General features: G+C 43.5%; 1 protein-coding gene across 1 annotated transcript in view; it reads left to right on the plus strand.

The window, feature by feature from the left end:
- Positions 1-16,861, plus strand: part of RP2 (RP2 activator of ARL3 GTPase) — a 499,618-nt gene extending 482,757 nt beyond the window's left edge. Inside the window, exon 5 of the mRNA XM_044072074.1 lies at positions 15,507-16,861. Coding sequence (XP_043928009.1) covers positions 15,507-15,590 — 84 coding nt within the window. The 3' untranslated portion in view covers positions 15,591-16,861. The remainder of the gene's footprint in view (positions 1-15,506) is intronic.
- Positions 16,862-24,556: the final 7,695 nt, after the last annotated feature.

The following is a 24,556-nucleotide window of genomic DNA, read 5'->3' on the forward strand; positions in this document are numbered from 1 at the left end:
TGTCTATTCTAAATACATTTCTGGATGTCCCAAAATTCAAAATGTTGACTTTGCAGCAGCTTCTGCCCATGCTGGGCAAGGAGGCTTGGCTTGTAACTTTGGACCTAAAAGATGCATACCTGCATGTACCAATCAGTCTTGCAGAAGATACCTCAGATTCATAGCTGGCTCTATGCACTACCACTTCTCTGCACTGCCCTTTGGCTTATCTACTGCGCCCAGGGTCTTTATAAAATGCCTGGCACCAGTAATTGCATATTGCAGACAGAGGAATTCAAATACATCCTTACTTGGACAATTGCCTTATTCAAGCAGAGAACAAGAACATTCTACTACAGCACCTGGCGTTTGTTAAAAGATTATTGATTTGCCTGGGGTACACTGTAAACGAAAAGAAATCAAAATTAGTACCCTCTCATGAGATAATATTCCTGGGTGCAAGCTTAATTACAACTGCCCAGATGACTTATCTCATGCCAGACAAACAAAGGCAACTGACTTCTTACTTCCCAATGTTGGCAACAAAGACCCAGTTATCTGCAAGAAAAATTCTGCAGGCTTTGGGCTTCATGGCATCCTGCATTCTGCTAATACCATATGCCAGACTGCATATGAGGAAACTGCAATGGTATCTAAAAAGTGTTTGGACTCAACATTGCCACAGTCTGGAAACATTTATTACCCTCATTCCTTGCATTCAACAGGAGTTTCGATGGTGGGCACAGTCCTGTCACCTCAACAAGGGACAACCATTCAACCTACCCACAGCCAGGCAAACAATAACAACATATGCTTCAGATTATGCCTGGGGGGCACACATGGCAGGAAAATGTATTCAGGGCACATGGCCCTCAAGCCAAATACATCTTCATATCAATCGAAAAGAGATGCTAGCTGTTCAGAATGCCCTGACAGCTTTCAAGAACCTTCTTCATCCAGGACAACTACTGATAAGGACGGACAATACTACAGTCATGTGGTACATAAACAAGCAGGGAGGCACACATTCCTACCCCCTCTGCAGACAAGCCATGACTTTGTGGGACACAGCATTGACTTATCAAGTACATCTGCAGGCACAATTCCTGCCAGGAAAGGAAAATACTCTGGCAGACAAACTAAGCAGAAACATTACAGATCCCCACAAGTGGAAACTGGATCCACAAGTCTTCAACATGATAACAAAGAAATGGGGATGCCCAGACATAGATCTTTTTGCCTCCCCTCACAACTGCCAACTACAGAGATTCTGCACAAGGACTTCTCACAAGCAAGCATGGAAAGTGGATGCCCTCTCATTCAGCTGGAAATCCCTAACAGTATATGCTTTTCCTCCTCTGCCTTTCCTTCCCAAGGTACCCCTAAAGGTCAGACAAGAGAAGACAAAAATGATTCCGATTGCCCCAGACTGGCCCCACCAGCACTGGTACCCAATCCTAAAGAGCTTGTCTCATGGCCCAGCCTGGACATTGCCTCTAATTCCTCACTTACTGACCCAATGAAACAATCGGATCCTGCACAACTCAGGACCCTAAATCTGACAGCATGGTGAATAATATAGCCATTCAGAGCACACTTCTCTCTAAAGAAGTGATGGATGTTATTTTGGAGGCCAGGAGGCCAAGTACCACAAAATCTTATGCAGAAAAATGGAAAAAATTCTGTGCTTGGAACAAGGCACAAGGAATTGACACACTTGTTCCAAATATTCCTCAGATTTTATAATACCCAGCTGAGATGCTGGACAAAGGCCTATCCTTCTCATCAATTAAAATCCATGCTTCTGCCATTTCAGCTCATTACAATACGGAACCACCTATTTTTTCTCATCCATTGTTAAGGCAGTACCTCAGAGGGGCCAAAAACATAAGACCTTAAAGGAGAGCACCAATACCTGCATGGGACCTCAATTATGTCTTGGAAAAACTCACACTATCGCCCTTTGAGCCCGCCAATACAGCTGAAATAAATTTCTTATCTTGGAAAACAGCTCTGCTCCTAGCAATAACCTCTGCAAGACGAGTCTCAGAGTTACAGGCTCTCATGGCTGTGGAACCTTTTATCATTTTCCATCCAGACAGGGTTTCTCTGAGGTCTAACCTGACACAGCCTACCTAGACCTCGCAAAGGCCTTCAACACCATTCCCTATTCTGGTATAGACAAGCTCACCAGCCTGAACATAAACCCCTACGTCACAAGATGGGTTCCAACTGGCTCATGGACAGAACCCACATGGTGATAGTTGCGTGAGCTAGGTCTGACTCTAAACCATTTACAAGTGGCATTCCCCAGAGCTCAGTCCTAGGACCCCTCCTGTTCAGCATATACTTCTCAGAGGTACAGGCAAGCACAGAAGGACTATGGCTGACCAAGTTCACAGATGACTGCAAACTAGGGGCTATAATTGACTCTCCAGCTGACACAGGCAAACTCCAAAAGGGTCTCACTGAGATGGATACCTGGTGTCAAAATCATGGCCTCAAGATAAATGCGAAAAAGTACATAGTCATCCCCTTTGGAAAAAACAAAGTACCCACAAACGACCACATAGGTGGTAGCCCCCTAAATACGGAAAATGCAATAAGGCATCTGGGGACCCAAGTAGATAGTAAACTCTCCTTTGATACTCACATTGCCAAAGTGGTTAGAAAATCCTTCTATGTGGCCCACCTAATCACAAAAGGGTTCACATCCAGATCAAAAGAGGTCATTGTGCCCCTCTACTCATCACTCATCAGACCCATCAATAGAGTACAACGCCCCATTTGGGATGTACCTTACAAGACACCTGCAACAGCTGGAAAGACCACAGAAGTACCTCACCAAGAGGATCACTGGCCTCAAACAGATGCCCTATGCAGCTTGACTGAAAAAACTCCAGCTGTACTCGGTTGCATACCGCCAACTCGGAGGTGATCTCTGCCTGACATACAAGGCCATGTCCAACCCAGAATTGATGGACATGCTCCACCTAAAGAAAAACCTTATCCCCTTGAGCCACAAGCTCTAGGGATATAAACCTCACCACAGCAATAAATAGGAAGTGCTGGAGGGATAGATTCCTGTCCCAGAGACATTCCATGCTTTGGAACAAGATTCCAATCTACATTAGGCAGAGCTCCTCACTAACACTCTTCAAAAGAAACGTTGACAAGTGGATGGGAAACAGAAAATTTACCCTGGGGATCACTTCAGTGGCTCTGCTGGACAGAGGTACAGGGAACTAATCAAAGGGGTGGCGAAAGCCAACACATTCTGGCTAGGCTTATAAATGCCTTCAGGCAGATAGCCTAGTACCTACCTATGAACCTATAAAGTAGTGTCCAGTGTGGCCCTTAACCAAACCCTTCATTTGCCCACTTTCTATCCAAAGCCACAGAATAAAGGGGAGAGACTTCTGCATTCTTTGGACATACACAGACAGCTATGCTTCTACTTGGACAGAACAAAAGCTTTCAGAAAGTCTGAGCAACTTTTAGTGGCATATGCTGCAGTATCACAAGGAAAGCCTATCTCAAAGCAGACAATTTCGAAATGGATAGGCCACTGCATTCAATTCTGTTATTCACAACATGGCAAATTGATCCCCAAGGGCATTAGGCCACATTCTACCAGAGCAGCAGCCACTTCAGCAGCCTTCCTCAGAGGGGTACCAACCAAAGACATTTTAGAGGCTGCAACTTGGAGTTCAGTGCACACATTCACCAAGCACTACCATTTACCTCTCTACTCTAAATCCAGAGCAGGCTTTGCCACTTCAGTTTTGCAGGGCCTTATAGCCTCCCCTAATCCCATTTAGACCCAGCCACCCTACCTCAGCTTTGGGATTCAACCCAAGTGTGATGACTGCAACAGTGAAACGTACAGTTGTGTACCTACCATAAATGTAGATGTTCGAGTGTATTCACTGTTGCAGTCCAGGTTACCCACCCACCATCCCCCTTTTCTTTGCTGGGACTTATCTGTACTTCTCTATTCTATACAACCTATGTGGTATATTTGCTTGTAGATGAAGGACATTTTTATGTTATTGCATGCATACTTATTGCCATAAACTTTTTAGCCTACCAATTTGGGGGCACCTGATATCTGGGGCAAGAAAAACTGAAGAAAATGGCGTCGGCTGCATCTTTTATACCCCTGGCGCACTGACGTCAGGGAAGAGGTGATAGCAACCGACGCCGGACATCAACTCGGTTTTGCAGTACCTGTCAGGCCTCTTTAGGAAAAAAACTTTCCTGTTTCAGCATTAAAGTACATGCATCTGCAATATCAGCTTGCCCACACAATGCTGCCTCTGTTTTCTCACACCCCCACATGAAATTTTTCTAAAAGAGGTGATTTACTTGAGACCAGTCAGAGAACCTTATTCTGGCATAAGTACGTAATTATTTGTTAGAAAAACTAACCTTGCCTCCCCTTTGAATCTGCTGTCACTGCCTTGCTAAACATGCATACCTGGAAGACCACCTTTCTTATAGCTGTTACATCAGCTGAGAGAGTTTGAGCTACAAGCCCTCATGTAAAAACCTTTTACCATCTTCCAAAGGGATAGGGTCACCCTCAGAACATACCCATCCTTTATGCCTTTGGAGGTATCAGAACTTACTTAACACCAGGCTGTCTGCCTACCAGTGTTTTACCCAGACCCGCAGAGCAAGTCCACTACTTCATGGATGTGCGCAGGCAGGTCAGTTACTACCTAGACAGGACAAAAACTCCTAATAGAGCAGAGCAATTGCTGGTAGCTATCCAGAGGGTAAAACTGTCTCCAAACAAACCACTTACTAGCTTGCTGCTTTAAGTTTTGTAACTCACACCATGGAAAGAGTTTACATTGGCATATTAAAGCCCACTCTACCACACATGAAGCGACTACCACTGCTTTCCTCAAAGGAGTCCCACCGTAGCCCATGCTAGAGGCAGCAGCATAGAACTCCATGCACACCTTTACAAAACACTGTAACGTAGGTAATGTTTCCAGGGCTAGAGCAAGTTTCACTACTGCCATCCTGCAAAGTCTTGTTTCTAAGGTCATACATCTGACCCCCCACTCACCTTTTAGCTTTGTGAGTCCTTCCAAGAATTAATACTGCAACACTGACTACAAAGAACATAGTACAGTTGTCCCATTTACTATAATTGTAGGTGTTTGAGTAGAGCAGTGTTGCAGTACATAGGTTCATAGCTGTGCACTAGGCCAATGGTCCTGTAGCCTTTGCAAGCCTAGCACATAGAAGTGCAATGGCATCATGCCGACTCTCATCCTCCACCTCATCTGTTGACCACTTTTCTCCCCCTTGCTGGGTGCAAGGGTCGAGGAGTTTTTTTCTGCCAGTAGTCCTCTTATCTTCATTATACCCTCTCTTCTTACTATATTTCCCCTCCTCCTCACTTAAATTCAGACCACTGGTGAGGCTGTGCTGTCCTCAGCCACCATACTACTCATTCACTGCTTAGAAAGACCTGAAGATTGCACTGAAAGATGCTTTTCTTATACCCTGATGTCCAGACATCAGTCTTTGGAAGTTTGTCGCATAGGGATGATGTAAAGACTCTGGAAATTGGGCCAGTTGCAGGTTTTTGCATGGCAGGAAGACCCCCAAGAATCCGTACCTCAACATTGATCTACTCAAGCATCTACAGTTATGATAGGTGGGACACAACTGTGCTATCTACAAACACCTACAATAGAAACCTAAATCTGTACCAAAAAATAAATGGAGAGAAGTTGCCAAGTTGATATTTTCCTAGCCTGTAGAATAACTTACCACTTCAAGTCAAAGACTTCCTTATTGGCTAGTCTTGATGACTTGCTGGGTAGACACTACCTTACACCAGTGTGGAAGTTGAACACTATTAAATGCTTGAAAAGGAAGGCATGAACTTTTAAATGTTCATACTTAATAAAGGTTTATATGGCTAGGTGTCTTATGGTCATTGAGATCGCTTGCCTATGTTCCTAACTGTTTGCATCCTGCACATTTTTTTTATCAGGTTGCTACAGTGTTTATTATGTATGCTCTGATTCCAACGTAGTCTAGTGGGTGAGTTTTACAGGATGCTGGATAAGTTGCTGTGGGAGTTGTTTCCAGTCTAACCATGATGTCTGTAAGTAATTCTTCAGGTGGATCTTCCAGGACTGCACTGCCTTCCACCATCTGCCATCGCTCTTGGCTGAGATTAACAGACTTTGTTGAAAACTTTAAAGACCTCCTTCAATGGCTCCAGACTTTACTAACTGAAAGTTCAAGTGAAGCATCAGGAAAGCTAAGAAGACTGTACAGTTGTTATAGCAGTGGGTGTCTAACTTCAAACACAGCGAAGAATGTGCACCTGGATGCAGAAAAAAGAGGTAGTATGGTTTAAGCAGAATGTCCAACAGCAGTGAAACAAACAGTCTGGGAAGGGTCAGTGTGGCTGTTAGTTTTCAGAACTAATGCCTGTCTGACACAAAAACAGTAGATATTTGGGTTCTGTAACTTCTTGTCTGGGGCACTGTCTCAGAAACTTTGGGAATTTGCTTGGCTGTCCTGCTGTATAGGCAGGAGGCAGTTGGGACCAGCTGTCCCTCCATTTTCCAGAGTGAATAACCATCCCTCGGGCTAGATGGATAAGGAAAGTTATAACCAGAAGCTGCAAAATCCTTTACTCTCCACCCAAAGCTGCACACCTTTCCCGTATCCAAAGTCCAGTGCAGTCAGAGTAGAACAACAGAAAGAGAGGTAGAGAGAAGTTCAGGAGGGCCCACCACATCAGTTAGGGTCCAGATAGTGGAGATTCATTCTGGTTTTGAAGAAAATGAAGAATCTAAAGACTCATTCTAGATCTAAGCAGTCTAACTGACTTTGTCCCAAGACAGATATCCTGAACGGTCTAGTGCAGACAGTTTTGTCTTCCCTGACAAGGGGAGACTAGCCATGGCCTCTAAACCTCTAAGGTGCTAACTTGCATGTCAGAATAACCAAGGATTCAGGGGGGTTTACATACTTATAGGTAGAAAGCAGTCATTATCAGTTTCAGGCTCTTCCTTCAGACTCACCACAGCCTTCAGCATGCTTGCCAAATGTATGATTGTGGTCACAGTGTAACAGGCTGCAAAGTGGTTCCGTATTTGGACAACTGTCTCCTAGCCACACCCACACTAGACAGTATACTAAAGGTACAGAATTCCTTACTTATGTTCCAGCCCATAGGTATGACTGTTACAACCACTGATTAACAGGTGTAGTCCTCATAGAACCTTAATTTCATCAGGTATTTGCTAGACACGTATCTTTGCCAAGGCAGTCTAACTGAAGATGAGAGATCGCCTATTAAAAAAAAAAAGTCTGGTTCTTCAGCAGGCTCCCAGTTCCGGTTTATGTGTATGTAAGAACTATAGTCCTGATGGTGACAACTGTGTTTATAGTCACTTATGTAAGGTTTCATATGTTAGTTTTCCAGCTGATCCTAAGGAGTCACTGCAACATCTTGGAACCTCTGAATCAGCAAATCATAATATCCAAAGCTTGCAGGCACCATCTTCTTGGTGGCTGCACATAACCCAGTCCCTCTTAGGGTAGCCCCTTCTGTCTGGTCCCTCTGCAATAATCACCACACAGGTCTCAGCCCTAGAGTGGGGTGGTGGCATTGTCAGGACATGTAAATCCAAGATATGTGCTCGGAGGAGGAGGCCAGCCTGCACATCAGTGCACTGGAAATGAGTGGTACTTGTACCTTGCAGACCCTTCATAAAACTGTAGTAAAAGTTGCCCTTGTCATTTGTGAGACAATATAGTCATATTTTAGCACACAAGCAAGTTAGAACCGTTCTTATCCCATTTGTTAGGAGACCATGCAAGTGTGGGAATGGGCTATGGTAATGAACCATTTTCTGATTGCTAACTGCATCCCAGGGCAGGTTAACACTTTGGACAGGTTCAAGTCATTGTCTACTGATGCCCCACCAGTGGTCCCTAGGCTTACTGGTGATGCGCAAGGTTTTCTATCCGTTGGAGAATCTTGCTGCAAACCTTTTGCATCTCCAGCTAACAACCAAGTTCATCTACTTTCCTCTTATTCTTCTTCTGGCTCAGAGGCCCAGGGATTGTCTGGTCCAGATTTTCACCCCATGTTTCATTTATACTTCCCCCATTCCATCTGATCCCAAAGTTCGTTCAGGAAAATTAAGACTAGCAAATCCAAAATGATTCTCATCTTTTCTTCTTTGATCCCTCAAGTTTAGTTCCAGCTGCTGTTACCCTCCTAGGGTTATCCAAATCCTTGGTTCTGCAGAGACCTAACGTGAGGAAAATGCTTAAATGCAAGTGGACAAGGTTTTCAACTTGGACTACCGTAAGAGGTGTGGATCCCTTTTTCTTCTCTTGTTCCTGCTGTCTTGGAATCGCATCTGAGTTTATTCTACTCTGTTGTTCTTCCATCAAAATCTACGTTTTTGATCTTCAAGGTGTTGGCAGTAATTCCTTGCTGTATTTGTATGTGTACAGTGCCTTCCTTAGAAGTATGTGATGTTCATCGTGTTTCACTGATGCAGTCATTACATTTGGGTTATCCTGCTGATAGGCTATCCACAGTCGGCCTGAGTTCCAAAGTCTAGGTCTGGCGTCAGGTGCTGTCGCCTCTTCCCTGACGTCAGTGCACCAGGGGTATACAAATGCAGCCAACGCCATTTTCTCCAGTCTTTCTTGCCGCATGGTGCCCGAAGCAAAAGCAGTTCGCAAGTGCTGGTCTGCCGACTCCTGAAGTTTTCAAATTCGAAATTCAGATCCGAAGTCTTCATTAAAGCTAAGTACCCGGTTGGGGAAACTTTTTTCTTGCTCCAAGACCGATGTCAGAAAAAGTTAATAACTGTATTTCTTGTGAGAAGCAAATACCTCATAAGGATTTTCATTCTTACTGTATTCCTTGCCTAGACCCTGACCATAACATTGCTAGTTGTCGGTTTTGTGCTAGATTTAACCAACGCACTATTAAGCGTCGGTACGATTTTGCATTTCATTACTTTGGCAGAAGATTTCATTATATTATGCCGTTGGATCAGCCGACTACCGGAGTTTACAAAAAGGAAAAAGAAAAGGACAGGCATCCGAGATCCAAAACCGACGACGAGGCTTCTTCTAGGCCTGTCGCTGGTTCTCAGTGAGGCGCTTTCACAGCCCCTGACGCCCGCTACCTCAGAGCCACAGGCCGCTTCCGACTCCCATGTGGAGCCGACTGGGCCTCTGGAAGCTCAAGGTATTGGACAATCGAAAACTATTCCCTCAGATGGGTCCAGAGCCCACTGAGCAGGCATCGGTTTCTGAGGGTGTTTTCAGGCCTACACAGTTATATGTGAAACCTACTTCAGCTACAAAGATGAAGACTAAAACAGCTCTAAAGACAAAGAAACAAGTACAGCATTCGCCTAGACAGGCCTCCATGCCTAAAAAAAACAGATGCTTAAAATGGTCGAAGACCTTATTACTTTGATCAGGGGTTCCCATCCCCCTCCTGAAAAGAGGCCTAGGCAAGAGTTAGAATATGAACCTTCAGACCAGGTTTCCATTTCCTCTGATTCCTCCTCTGAACAGGATTACTCTATTCCTCCCTATGAGGATTCTGATGCTGAAGAATCTATCCCTTCAGCCTCTCCTCCTGAGGATTATTCTTTGGGGGGAAACGCTGCATACTATGAGGGAGCATTTCCACTGGGAGAGCCAAGATTACTCAGAATCCAAGAAAAGGCTCAGAGATTTATTTTTATTGCCCCAGCACAGGCCCCTTGCTATCCCACCTGTTTTAGACATTGTAGATGATGTATTTACAGAGTCCAGTTTTTCTCCAGACTCTTTACCACCAGCCCCTGTTAAGCCAGACAGATACTACAGGGTTCCTGATTCACATAAATTTCTCTAAGAACCCTGCAGCTGACCCAGAAACCATCTGTCAGGGTCCCAAAGGGGTCAAGGCTTCTACTGCAAAAAACCCTATTCCCTCTGATAGGGATTCTAGGGCCCTAGACAGATGGGGCAAAAAGTTTTATACCTCTGCTACCTTGGCTGTAAGAGCTTTAAATTGCCAATTTCATATGCTTAAGTATCAGCAATATCTTGTACCCTTGCTTAAACAGAAAATGCCAGCAAATGCAGAATGTGCAGACAATAAAGAAATGCAGGATTTATTGCATGCAGCTGAACAAGTTGGAAAGCATACTTTGCAATGTGGTTTTGATTCTCTTGAGGCCTCCTGCAGGGCCGCTATTACAGGTTCTGTCATTAGGAGACATGCTTGGTTAAAAGAACAAAATTTGCCAGATCATGTTAAAGCAAAACTATTAGACGCTCCTTTACAGCATGATACTTTGGTGCTAAAGCAGAAGAGGTGTTGAAGAAAATGGAGAACAAAGCAAAATCTATGTGAACAGTCAAGGATTTCTTGCAGGTACAGCCTCCCAGATTTAGCAGGAACTGGCCTACAAAGAATTGGTCCTTTCCAGTGTCAGACCACAAAGGGGCAGATACGCCCTAGAGGCAGATCACAGACCCAAGGCCCATACAGGCCTAAACAATGGGGTGCTTCTACCTTCAAGAGCGGAGAGGAAAAATCACAGCCATACAGGAAACAGTCTCAATGACTTTCCACTTCCAGCACCAAACACTTATCTTTTGGCAGCCCCTTTGGGGGAAAGATACCACTTTTTTCACAAAATTGGCACATGATCACCCAGGACAAATGGGTTCTAAATATAGTTTCACAAGGCTACAGGTTCCACTTTCACACCCTGCCAAGGCAAAATGGAATGCCAGACCTGCCACGCAATCAATGGGCAGAGGCACAAAAACAAGTTTCATCCCTCATGGACATGAGGGCCATTCAACAAGTACCAGAACAAGAGCAGGATCACAGATTCTATTCAAGACTGTTCTTAGTACCCAGAAAGGACAAAGCCTGGAGACCAATACTGGACGTATCTATTCTAAATACATATCTGGATATTCCAAAAGTCAAAATGTTGACTCTACAGCAGCTTCTGCCCATGTTTGGCAAGAAGGCTTGGCTTGTGACTTTAGATCTAAAAGAGGCATACCTACATGTCCCAATCAGACAAACATGCAGAAGATATCTCAGATTCAAAGCTGGCACAATGCACTACCAATTCTCTGCACTGCCCTTTGGCTTATCTACTGCGCCCAGGGTCTTCACAAAGTGCCTGGCACCAGTAATTGCATTCTGCAGACAGAGGAATACAATTATATCCTTACTTGGATGACTGCCTTATTCAAGCGGAGAACAAGGACATTCTGCTACAGCATCTGGCGTTTGTAAAAAGATTACTGACAAGTCTAGGGTACACAGTAAACGAGAAGAAATCAAAACTCGTACCCTCTCAAGAGATAATATTCCTGGGTGCAAGCTTAAATACAACGTCCCAGATGGCTTATCTCCCGCCAGACAGACAACTGACTCCTTACTTCAAAATGTTGGCAACAAAGACCCAGTTATCTGCAAGAAAAATTCTACAGGCCTTGGGTTTCATGGCATCCTGCATTCTGCTAATTCCATATGCAAGACTGCATATGAGGAAACTTCAATGGTATCTAAAAAGTGTTTGGACTCAACATTGCCACAGCTTGGAAACAATAATTACCCTCATTCCCTGCCTGCAGCAGGAGTTTCGATGGTGGGCAAAAGCCTGTCACCACAACACGGGACAGCCATTCACCTTACCCACAGCCAGGCAGACATTGACAACAGATGCATCAGATTACGCCTGGGGGGCCCATATGGCAGGAAGATGTATTCAGGGCACATGGTCCGCAAGTCAAATGCATCTACATATCAATCAAAAAGAGATGCTAGCTGTTCAGAATGCCCTAACAGCCTTCAAGGATCACCTTCATCCAGGACAACTACTAATAAAGATGGACAATACTACAGTCATGTGGTACATAAACAAGCAGGGAGGCACACATTCCTAACCCCTCTGCAGGCTAGCCATGAACTTGTGGCACACAGCATTGTCTTACCAAGTACATCTGCAAGCTCAATTCCTGCCAGGAAGGAAAAATACTCTGGCAGACGAACTAAGCAGAAATCTAATGGATCCCCACAAGTGGAAATTGGAGCCACAAGTCTTCAGCATGTTAACAAAGACCTGGGGATGCCCGGACATAGACCTATTTGCCTCTCCTCACAACTGCCAACTACAAAGATTCTGCACAAGGACTTATCGCAAGCAAGCATGGAAAGTAGATGTTCTATCTTTCAGCTGGAAAAATCTAACAGTATATGCCTTTCCTCCTCTGCCTCTCCTCCCCAAGGTACTCCTCAAGGTCAGACAAGAGAAACCAAAAATGTTACTGATTGCCCCAGAGTGGCCCCGCCAGCACTGGTACCCAATCCTAAAGAGCTTGTCTCACTGCCCAGCCTGGACATTACCTCAAATTCCTCACTTGTTGACCCGACAAGACAGCCAGATACTGCACAGCCAACTCAAAACCTTAAACCTGGCGGCATGGCAGATAATATAGCCTCTCAAGACGCACCTCTTTCTTAAGCAGTAATGGATGTTATTTTGGAGGCCAGGAGGCGTAGCACCAGGAAATCTTATGCAGACAAATGGAAGAGATTCTGTGCATGGAACCAAGCACAAGGCATTGACATGGTTGTTCCTAATATTCCTCAGATTTTACAATACTTAACTGAGATGCTGGATTAAAGGCCTTTCCTTTTCATCAATTAAAATTCATGCCTCTGCCATTTCAGCTCATTACAATACAGAACCACCTATTTTTTCTCATCTGTTTTTGAGGCAGTACCTCAGAGGGGCCAAAAACATAAGACCTCCAAGGAGAGCACCAATACCTGCATGGGACCTCAACTATGTCTTGGAAAAACTCACACTGCCTCCGTTTGAGCCAGCCTCTGCAGCTGACATAAAATTCTTATCCTGGAAAACAGCTTTGCTCCTAGCAATAACCTCCGCTAGAAGAGTTTCAGAGTTACAGGCACTCATGGCTGTGGAGCCTTTTATCATTTTCCATCCTGCCAGGGTTTCGCTGAGGACAAACCCTACATTTATGCCTAAGGTAGTATCCATTGTGGCCCTTAACCAAACAATTCATTTGCCTACTTTTTATCTAAACCCACAGAATAAGGGTGAGAAAATTCTGCATTCTTTGGACATTCACAGACAGCTATGCTTCTACTTGGACAGAACTAAAGCTTTCAGAAAGACTGATCAACTTCTAGTGGCATATGCTACAGCATCACAAGGAAAGCCTATCTCAAAACAGACTATTTCAAAGTGGATAGGCCATTGCATTAGTTTCTGCTATTCACAGCATGGCAAATCAGTGCCTAAGGGCATTAAGCCACATTCAACCAGAGCAGTAGCCACTTCAGCAGCCTTCCTCAGAGGAGTACCAACCAAAGAAATCTTAGAGGCTGCAACTTGGAGTTCAGTGCATACCATTACAAAGCGCTATCACCTAACTCTCTACTCTAAATCCAGGGCAGGCTTTGTCACTGCAGTTCTGCAGTGCCTTGTAGCCTCTCCTAATCCTATTTAGCTCCAGCCTCCCAACCTTAGCTTTGGGATTCAACCCAATTGTAATGACTGCAACAGTGAAACATGAAAAACATAGTACAGTTGTGTACCTACCATAAATGTAGATGTTAGAGTGTATTCACTGTTGCAGTCCAGGTTACCCTCCCACCATCCCCCTTTCTTCTTTGCTGGGACCTAACTGTACTTTTCTACTCTATACAGCCTATGTGGTGTATTTGCTTGTAGACGAACGAAAAGTTGTTTTTTTGTGTATGCATGCTTATTGGCATAATTTAGCCTACCATTTTAGGGGCACCTGACGTCTGGGGCAAGAAAAACTGAAGAAAATGGCGTCTGCTATATCTTGTGTACCCCTGGCGCACTGACGTCAGGGAAGAGGCGATAGCAACCGACGCCGGACCTAGACTTTGGAACTCAGGCCGACTGTGGGTAGCCTGCCAGCAGGATAACCCAATTGTAATGACTGCAACAGTGAATACACTTGAACATCCACATTTATGGTAGGTACACAACTATACTTTTCTCGTCAGGGTTCCTTTAAAAACCCATTTCCTACATGGCAGGAGAAGCTGCTAGCTGCTGCACATGTTGCTACAGAAATTAACTTTGCCTCTGTTTGAACAGGCCTCATAAGAGGATCTAAAATTTGTCACTTGGAAAGTGGTGTTTTCAGTTGCACTTATCAGCTAGGCAGATCTCTGAACTACAGGCCCTTTGTATTAACTCTTCTGTCTGACCTAATCCTACTTATTGCTAAAGCTTGCCACAGAAATAAATTTGAAGCAGGTTATCAACCTACCAGTTTTTTTATCCAGCTTTAGATGTATGGGAGAATAACTTTTAAAGTATACGGAGACTACTGAGATTTTGCCTTTATAGACAAGTCTGACAGGATAGTCGGTAAGCAAGGACAGCTCTTGAGGGTTACATTGACAAGATGGCTGACAGACTCCATTACATTTTGGTTTGTAGTTTGGCAAGCTACTTCCAGGGCTTTCATATGCAAGTTCTCCAGCTGATCATAAAGACTCAATTAAATCACATCTTGGACCCTCTGGGTCAGCAAATCAGAATATCTAAAGCTTGCAGATGTCATCTTCTCTGGCAGTTGCACATACTCAGTCCATCTGAGGGTAGCCTCTTCCACCTGGTCCCTCTGCGATAATCACCACCCAGGTCTCAGCCCTGGAATGGGGCCGTGGCATTGTCAGGACATGAAGGTCCACACACTCGCATCCATTGGCTCACTAATTTTGTTTTGATTTTTTTTTCCTAGGTTTTGTGTGTCTGACTTGGGCTTCTCAGTATACTCTTGCAATGCACTGTAAGCTGGACATGATCTTGAGGAATGGTCCTCCTAAACATGCCACCATGTTATGTGGGATCCTGTAATAAGACCACTCAAGAAGCTGAGCTGGGGTATCTGCCCTAAAAGTTGAAAACAATGGACTTGAATCATCCTAGATGTGACATGTACAGTATTTATTGATCTGGGCGATTTCTGTCCATTCTTGTCAACAACCTTGTCCTCCTCCCTTCTGCCTATTCTAAGAGGTTAGGCCTAGAGAATATTGAGTCAGTTTTTATTTAGGTTAATGCTTGCTCTTGAGCAGTAAGCAAGTTGATTTGAAGAGAAAAGAGGACTGTGGTGCAGTGTGGTAAGAAAAGAGTTAGAATCTGGGAAAGTTTTCGTTGCTGAGTTAACTTGAACCTGTAGCCTAAGTCCTTAAAGTGCCAAGGAGGAGGATAGACTAGAATCATCCAAAATAATATTTATGGTAAGTACATAACTTTTCTGTATAGTCTTGTAAGCAATTCTTGTGAAGATACGTTTTAGCTTGTTGTGCAAGACTGGCATACTACTCTGTTATTCTCTAACCTCCTCTTTAGAAGACAATGTTTGTGTGATGCCTGTAGGAGGCCTTTCTAATGTACTTTTTGTTATTAAAATAGGTCTTCGTTTCTGAAAGCAAGGCAACAGCATCTCGAGATGTAGACAATTTCTACAATTTTGCAGACATGCAAATGGGAATTTAAGCACTAGTGAGAACTCCTTTGAAGATTTGTCCATCTTTCCAAGCCGTTTTTGTGACCCTGGCTGCTGTTTAATCATATCTTTGTACCTCACTAGTGTTGCAGGACTGTGCTTTTATCAATAAGTGAATGTTAAAAAAATGTTTTAATGATTTTAAGTGTTTTTCTAATGGAACTTGTGGCACATTAACCAAAGCATCTCAAAGCAAGGCCTTATTTCTAAATGGGGAATGTACTGCTTAATACCATGAAACAAGTACATGAGCAGTACAGTTTTTAAATTAAATATTTGTAAAAGTTTTATTTTTTCATTAAATTAGTATTAATTTGTGTATATTTTATCCACATCTTAGCATGTTCTGCTAAAAGTCGTAGATTTGTATAGTATTTTGTAATTGTGCTAATTTTTAGATGTTGAAAATGTAATAGGTGGACCAGATTTTATTGTATTTTATGCATGTGTGATTGATATACTATCTTTATTATGCTGGCAACCATTAAATTGTGTATTAAATAGGCTTTTCTAAAAAGGCCAGTATGTTTACAACAGAAAACTGTGCAAGGTAGTACATGGAGTGACATAGTGGTTTTTAATATGTCAGCATTCATCTTCTGTTAACGTGTTATACTAAAGGTAAAACAGCATGCTGGAATCCCTTTTGCTTCTATAATGCAGTATCTTTTGTGGTGTGGGCTATCACAATAATGGCTTAGTTTGTACAGCATGTCTTAACCGATAGGATATTTACAAATGAAAGCTTCATTTGGTATAGAAGCACCTTCTCGACTTCTGAAGCTGACTCCATGTCCCACATTTCCTTACACAGTCCTGTAAGACGGTAGGCAGCCCATTTCATTCTTCATGTCTTTCCTCCTGCTCAGAGGTCACACTGTTCTTTACATGGGCTGTTTCAGCACTTTGCCTCCAAATTAGCATTTCATTTGCACCCTTTTTATTTTTCAGCCCCAAAGAACAGTGTTTCCTCGACTGCTACTGCAGAAAAATACAAAGGTTGTAAAGTTATTTTATTATATTTGTACTCTGTTTATGGTATTTTTAAGAAAATGTATGTGTTGCAAAATGCTATTGATAGGACAGAAATGAGCCTCCTTGATGATCCCTGTGGTTGTGGTCATCCTCCTCACTGGTCCAGATTTGGCATATTTTTGGAAGGTCCTGTGCATGAGATGTGCTCTTGTGATGATGTACACCATACTGTACCATGTCCGCTATGTATGCATGCTCATCACCTGTACCCCTAATGAACCATGTCTGCTACGTACGTATGCTCATCACCTGCACCCCTAATGAATCATGTCTGCTACGTATGCATGCTCTTTCCCTGCACTCCCAATGAACCATGTCCGCTACATATGCATGCTCTTTCCCTGCACTCCTAATGAACCATGTCTGCTATGTGTGCATGCTCTTTCCCTGCATCCCTAATGAACCATGTCCGCTATGTATGCATGCTCTTTCCCTGCACCCCTAATGAACCATGTCCACTGCGTATGCATGCTCTTTCCCTGCACCCCTAATGAACCATGTCCGCTGCGTACGCATGCTCTTTCCCTGCACCCCTAATGAACCATGTCTGCTATGTATGCATGCTCTTTCCCTGCACCACTAATGGACCGTGTCTGTTATGTACGCATGCTCTTTCCCTGCACCCCTAATGAACCATGTCCACTATGTACGCATGCTCTTTCCCTGCACCCCTAATGGACCATGTCTGCTACGTACGCATGCTGTTTCCCTGCACCCCTAATGGACCATGTCTGCTACATACGCATGCTCTTTCCCTGCACCCCTAATGAACCGTGTCCACTATGAACGCATGTTCTTTCCCTGCACCCCTAATTAATCATGTCCACTACGTACGCATGGCTCTTTCCCTGCACCCGCCACTTCTGCTTTTTGCTGTTTACACAGCTTAGTCTTGATCCTTGTTGGTAAAAGTTCCTTTGTTTGTATGGTCTCTGATCTTTATCTTGGGTTGATAAAATGTGCCTGTTTCCTGCACTAGATTGTGGAAATACGTTTACCAGTAGATTAGTGGGAGGTTCCCTTTTTGGAATGGAGCTGTAAGAGTGCTTTTTTCAACTGGGATGTTGGTGGAATGCCTGTTGTATCACCCTCCCGGTAGTAAATCTGTGCTTTCTGTGGCCTTATACTTCTTGCAGAAATTAGGTTTTTATTGTACTTTATTGACAGTTTGTTGACTGGGTTAGTTTACTAGGCTAGCAGCCTCTTTTCAGAGGAGACCCGGGGTGGTATTCATACTGACTAGGGCAGTTTGTTCAGGGCACTTCTCAGTAACTACCTTTTGGATGTTTTACATCATTCTGGATTAGTCAGTGCCATTCTGATATGTCATTTCAGCAGTGCACAAATGGCATGGTAGAGATGAATCCCCTGCTTCCCACCCCTGAGGGTGTCATCCTCTGTACTAATGACTCTTGTCCTTAGCTGATCAGCTGTGCATTGGGTCCATTCTGCCTGTTGTTAGGGAGCAAACCCTTGGATTGTCAGTACCTACAGTCAGGGTTTGCTCCCCTGATAACAGGCCGGATGGACTCTGGGCACTTGGGGCTGAGGCTTCATCTGTGAGGACTTCCTTCCCTCATGCCCAGCAGGGTCAGCAGGTCTTTGTTGTGGAAGAGCCATCGGGTCAGCCCAGGCCTTTTTTTCACAACTTCTTAGTGCAAGAATTCTGAACAAAGCTAAAAAATCAGTGGGTCAAAGGCCCAAAATTGGGGGCAGATTTTAAATATTGCTCTTATAAACTTAAAGTTGCTAAAATAACAGAATTTGCATTGGTATGCATTTTCTGAAGTAAATGAAGTCTGAAGCTTAAATGTCTGTCATTATTCAGTCCGCAATAATTTGCCAAAAATAACACAACTCCTGTACCACTAGGTGGATTGCAAATTGGCTCACAGACAGAACCCACAGAGTGAAAGTGGATTCCAAATCAGACTGCTGACCAGCCACAAGTGGAGTCCCACAGGGATCGGTCCTGGATCCTCTCCTGTTTGGCATCTACTTCTCAGAAGTCCAGCCCAACACAGAGGGACTCTGGCTGACCAAGTTCACAGACGACTGTAAGCTGGGAGCTATTATCAACTCCCCAAGTGATGCAGACATCCTACAGAAAGGCCTTACTGACACCAGCGTCTGGTGTCGGAGCCATGGCCTTAAGCTTAATGCCAAAAAATGCATTTTCATTCCCTCTGATAAAAACTCCGTTCCCACTAATTACCATGTCGATGGGAGCCCACTGAACACTGAAGGTGTTATAAGAGATCTGGGCACCCAGGTTGACAGCAACCTCTCCTTCGACCACCACATTCCCACTGTGGTCAGAAAGTCCTATGTGGCACATTTCATAACCAAGGGTTTTGCATCCAGGAAGAAAGAGGTCATCATCTCTCTCTACTCATCCTCATTAGACCAATCAAGTATAACTCACCATTTGGCGTGTACCTCATGAGACGCCTGCAACAGCTGGAGAGGCCACAGAAGTACCTCATGAAGAGGATCCTAGTCCTTAAACACATGACCTATATGGACAGACTCAAGAAACTTCAGCTATTCTCTGTGTCTTATCGTCTACTTAGAGGTGATCTCTATTTGACTGACTTACAAAGCCATGTCCGACCCAGCCTTGCTAGAAATGCTACACCTAAAGAAATCCAAATCCCTCAGCACCACATGCTCCAGAGATCTCAACCTAATTACCGCAATTAACAGAAAATGCTGGAGGGACAGGTTCATCACCCAGAGACTGCCCATACTCTGGAACAACCTTCCTATTCATGGCAAGCAGAGCACCTTGCTGGCCCTTTTCAAGAGAAATCTCGATGAGTGGATGGGTAACAGTTCAACCTGGGGATCACTCCAGTGGCTGTATTGGATAGAGGCAGTGGGAGCTAACGTTGGGTGGCACTATGCCAAGGCATTTCTATGGGCTAGGCTTGTGAAGGCTCCAGGGCCATTAGCCTAGTAAACATCTACGAACCCATGAATCTATGAACAAATATTGTGAAGAGAAAAACAAAAATACGAGGCAGAAATATGGATGTTCTGTGAAAACTCTGGACATTTGAGATGTATGTGCCCAGCCCTTAAACAACCTTAAGAAACACTAATGATAATGCTCACTTCCTTTATGTATGAGGCATACAGGTAATCAGTGAGGTGAATTTGTGGCTACCCATTTATTCATCTGTTTGCCTATTAGGTGGACATAGTAATACTATGCTTAGTCTGTAAAGGAAGTTTGTTCTGTAGGTGAGGAATAAATTCCATTATGAACCAATTTCTCCACAGAATTTTTCTTAGTTGGTGTAAATTAAGATCTTTCATATAGGTACTTAAGATGTTAGTTGACCTCCTAAGGTATAGGAGGTCAAACAGGGCTACTTCCTTCATGGCAAGGAAGGCTTAGAAATGGGTAACCATGAAGCAGCCAGTAAATCTGTTGAATAAAAGGATAACTGTGAGGGTGGCGGAGAGATTTAAAACCAGTGATTTTTTTTTTTTTTTTTTTTTAAATTTCCATGACATTTCTCGTTAAGTATTGTGCTTTGTTTAGTTCTTGGCAAATGGGAAATTGTATTCAATCGTATGGGAGGAGTACAGTGGGATAGTGACCTCTTCAGATCTGGAGGAATTTTGACATTAGTTAGGTCGAATAGAAAGACTTATAAGCTGTGGTTGAAGTGGTGGTCCTATGTGAGTGAGTCACATATAAAAGTGTCAGTGTATAGAGCTGAATATCCTTCGTATGATGGAAGATGAGAATGGCTTACTGCTAAACAGCATCGCAATCCACTTTTAACATCCATTTTGGAGGCCAATTTTTGAGTACAAGTTGTGGGCATTCTTCAAACTCTGGTGCAATAGTTTAGCATCAGTGAAGAATAAAGTAATTTTCAGTCATCTGTAAACTTGGATAACTACATTTCTAAGTTATTGGGTTGGGTGTCCACAAAACAGATGCTAAAAAGTAGAAGTCCTGGTACAGAGCTAATGTAGGTCAGCACTAGTTACTGTTTTTGGTTTGTGAGAAGATTCCCACAACTTTCGCAATTTTGTTTTTCAGATAGCCCGTTGCAATTCAGCAGATAACATAAAAGTTTATACTGAATTTTACTAATTTGTCTTTAATACCTCCATGCGAGATGTTACCAAAAGCCTTGACCAGACTGAGATTAGCAGCAAGCACTGAGAGACCATTGTCTACTGACTTAGTGAGCCTATCAAAGAAGTTTACTAGGTTTAGAAGGCTAGATCTACCTTTTGCAAATCAGATGGGTTTAGGTCAAGGTTGGTAATGTTGTCTGTCTCTGCATTTATGAGTTCAGATGTGGTTTGTTCAACGGTATTGCGTACAAGGCTGAGTCTGATGGATCTTTAGTTACCAAGGTCAGAAGTTGTTCTGACTTTGTGAAGAGGTTTCAGTGTAGCAGCTCTTTGGACTTCTAGAACAAATGTAGTAGCTTATGCTAGCATTAAAAATTGAGAAGGGATTCAGATAGTTCATATTTAGCACTGATGAGGGTGCATCCCAGCAGCGCCACCTTCTTCTGGCTGTTCCTGTTAGAGGTTGCCACAGCAGATCATCTGTTTCCATTTCTTCCTGTCCTCTGCATCTTGCTCTGTCACACCAACCACCTGCATGTCCTCTTTCACCACAAACCTTATCTTAGGCCTTCCTCTTTTCCTCTTACCTGGCAGCTGCATCCTTAGCATGCTTTTCCCAATGTACCCAGTATCCCTCCTCAGTGCATGCCCAAACAAAAGCAGTCTTGCCTCTCTGGCTTTGTATCCAAGCTGTCCAACCTGAGCTGACACTCTAATATATTGATTCGTAATCCTGTCCATCCTTGTCAGACTCCATGCAAATCTTAACATTTTTAACTCTGCTACCTCCAGCTCTGACTCCTGCCTTTTTCAGTGCCACTGTCTCTAACCCATATAACGTAGCTGGTCCCTTGTAGGCCTTACCTTTCACTCTTACTGGTACCTGTCTGTCACAAATCATTTCTGATGCTCTTTTCCACCCTGCCTGTGCTCTCTTCTTCACTTTGCTTCTGCACTCACCATTACTCTGAACTGTTGATCCCAAGTATTTAAATTCATCCACCTTTGGTAACTCTACTCCCTGCATCCTCACCATTCCTCTAGCCTCTCTGTCATTCACACACACGTATTCTTAGTCCTGCTTACCTTCATTCCTCTTCTCTCCTCTCTAGAGCATATCTCTACATCTCCAGGGTCTCCTCAACCTGCTCTCTACTCTCACTACAGATCACAATGTCATCAGCAAACATCATAGTCCACGGGGACTCCTATCTGATCAGTTCTGTCAACCTGTCTATCACCTCTGCAAATAAGAAAGGGCTTAGAACTGATCCTTGATGTAATATCAACTCCACCTTAAATGCATGTCACTCCTACTGCAGACCTCACCACTATCACACTGCCCTCGTACATATCCTGTTCCACTCTTGCATACTTCTCTGCCGCTCCCGACTTCCTCATACAATACCACAAGTCCTGTCTAGGCACCCTGTCCTATGCTTTCTCCAAGTCCACAAAGACACAATTCAACTCCTCCTGTCCTTTATACTTCTCCATCAACACCCTCAGAGCAAACATAGCATCTTTAGCACTCTTTCCCGACATGAAACCATACTGTGTCCCAGCACCACACAGAGGCATTGTTTTTAGCTTTGGATAGATATTCTAGGATTGTTCTATACTGATTTTGGGGTTGATAACATAGCAAGGATAGTGGATGGGTTGGAATGACTGGGTTAGGATAAAAATTTAACAAAATTAGTCTGCCGAGATAACTGGTATGATGTCCTCCTATTCTCATATTGCAGTATTCTTAATATCTTCACTATCAATTTCAAGAAATCATTCCTCAGTCCTTCTCAGGACCATGTCTTTCTGGGGTGCAGGATTTGGACAAACCTTATGATGGCATTCATTCCTCTTCAAAAAGTTTTGTCTCTAGCACTTTTCTTCCAAGACCTTCTTCCATGACATTCTCCTGACTGCCAGGGAATTTCTCAAACTCCTAGGGTTCATGACATCCACCATTCCTATGCTGCTTCTATCCAGACTTTGCATAAGAAAATTCCAGTGGTATCTCAATTCTGTTTGGAAACAGCATGTGCATCCTCTGGAATTTTTATCCCCTCTTCTTCCTTGCCTAAGAAAGAGCTTCTTTGGATTTAACAGATTTCCCTGGATCCGGGCCTTCCTCTGCAGCCTCCATCACCCATTTAGGAGTTTTTCACAGATGCCTCAGACATGGGTTGGGAGGACAGTCTTTGCTTCCATGAAGGTTTAAGGTCTTTGGTCCCCATCTCAACAGAAGGAACACATAAATATAAAAGGGATGAGAGCTCTACTTCTAGCATTGCAAGCCTTTCATACTCTTCTGTCCAGGGCCTCTAAAACTTTTAACAGACAGCACCACTGTCCTTTGGTATGTTAACAAGTAGGGGGGATGAATTCTTACCTTCTGTGCAGGTTAGCCCTCAAGGCATGTGAAATAATGTCTTTCTGGGGTGCAGGATTTGATCCTGAGAAGGACTGAGGAATGATTTCTTGAAATTGATAGTGAAACACCCAGGTTAAGAAAACTGCAACATGGAAGAGGACATCTATGGTTATGGTAAGGTCTTACACAACTATTCTTCCTTTGGGTCAGAGTGTGGGTGTTACTGTGGACCAATTTACTGCTTTGCTTGGTACGGTTTCTTAGTTTCCTAGCAAAGCTGACAAAGGATTTATAATTCTCTTTTGTTCCTTTGGCTTCAATTTCATACTCTGCTTTTATATTTCCTAATAGTACTCTTGCAGGTTTTATAATTATTCGATATTTCTTCTTTTGGTGTACAGTTTGATATGAGTATTCTGCTGTGTGGATTTATTTTTAAACTGATTTTCTGTGTGCAACTTTTGTGGTGTTGGTAGAAGTTAAAGATAGAAGGCAGTTCAAATGTATCGGGTGGTGTTGGGGATGCCTCAGTCATCAAAGAGCTGTAACAGGTTAGCCTTAAAGAGGTTCCTAGAGACCGATTTATTAGTTGTGGAGAAAGGAGGTACAAAAGGGCCTGCTCAACCTGGTGGACTTCTTTGAGAAGGTCACCAGTGCAATGGATGAGGGCAAAAGTGTTCCAACTACCTACCTTAACTTAGCCAAGGTATTTGACACAATACCCCACTCAGGCATTGTTGACAAACTCAAGAGGTTAGGTACAAACCCATATGTCACCTGGTGGATGGCCATCTGGCTCACAGACAGGACTTGGGAAGTTAGAATTGGAAAGTTCACCTCTACAAAGAGGCCAATCACAAGTGGAGTCCTTCAGGGATCAGTCCTTGGACCACTCCTTTTCGGCATTTACTTCTCAGAAGTCAAGGCCAGTGTCTGTGGTCTCTGGCTGACTAAATTTGCAGATGATTGCAAATTAGGAGCTGTCATTGAATCTCACACTGACACAAATGTTCTCTAGGAGGGGCTGACACAGACAAACAACTGGTGTCAGAGCCATGGACTAAAACTAAATGACAAGAAGTCAATCACTCTTGGTAACTATCATATTGACAATGCACCTCTTAGAGTTGACATAGTAGTCAGGGACTTGACACGCACAGATAGTAGTCCAACCTTTGACTGTCATGTGTCTACAGTGGTGAGGAAATGATTGTATATTGCGCAACTTATAAACAATGGTATGGCATCTAAGTCCAAGGAAGTTATTGTTCCACTGTATTCGGCATTCATCAGACCTATCATTGAGTACAATGCCCCCTTTGGTATGTAACTAACCAGGCATATCCAACAACTGGAACGTCCACAGAGGTTCCTCACTAAAAGAATACAGGGCATAAGTAAAATGTCCTGTACAGACCACTTCAAGGCCCTATCCCTGTATTCTGT

The sequence above is a fragment of the Protopterus annectens genome, chromosome 5.part0, assembly GCF_019279795.1.
Source record: "Protopterus annectens isolate FY-2018-M chromosome 5.part0, PAN1.0, whole genome shotgun sequence".
NCBI lineage: Eukaryota > Metazoa > Chordata > Ceratodontiformes > Protopteridae > Protopterus > Protopterus annectens.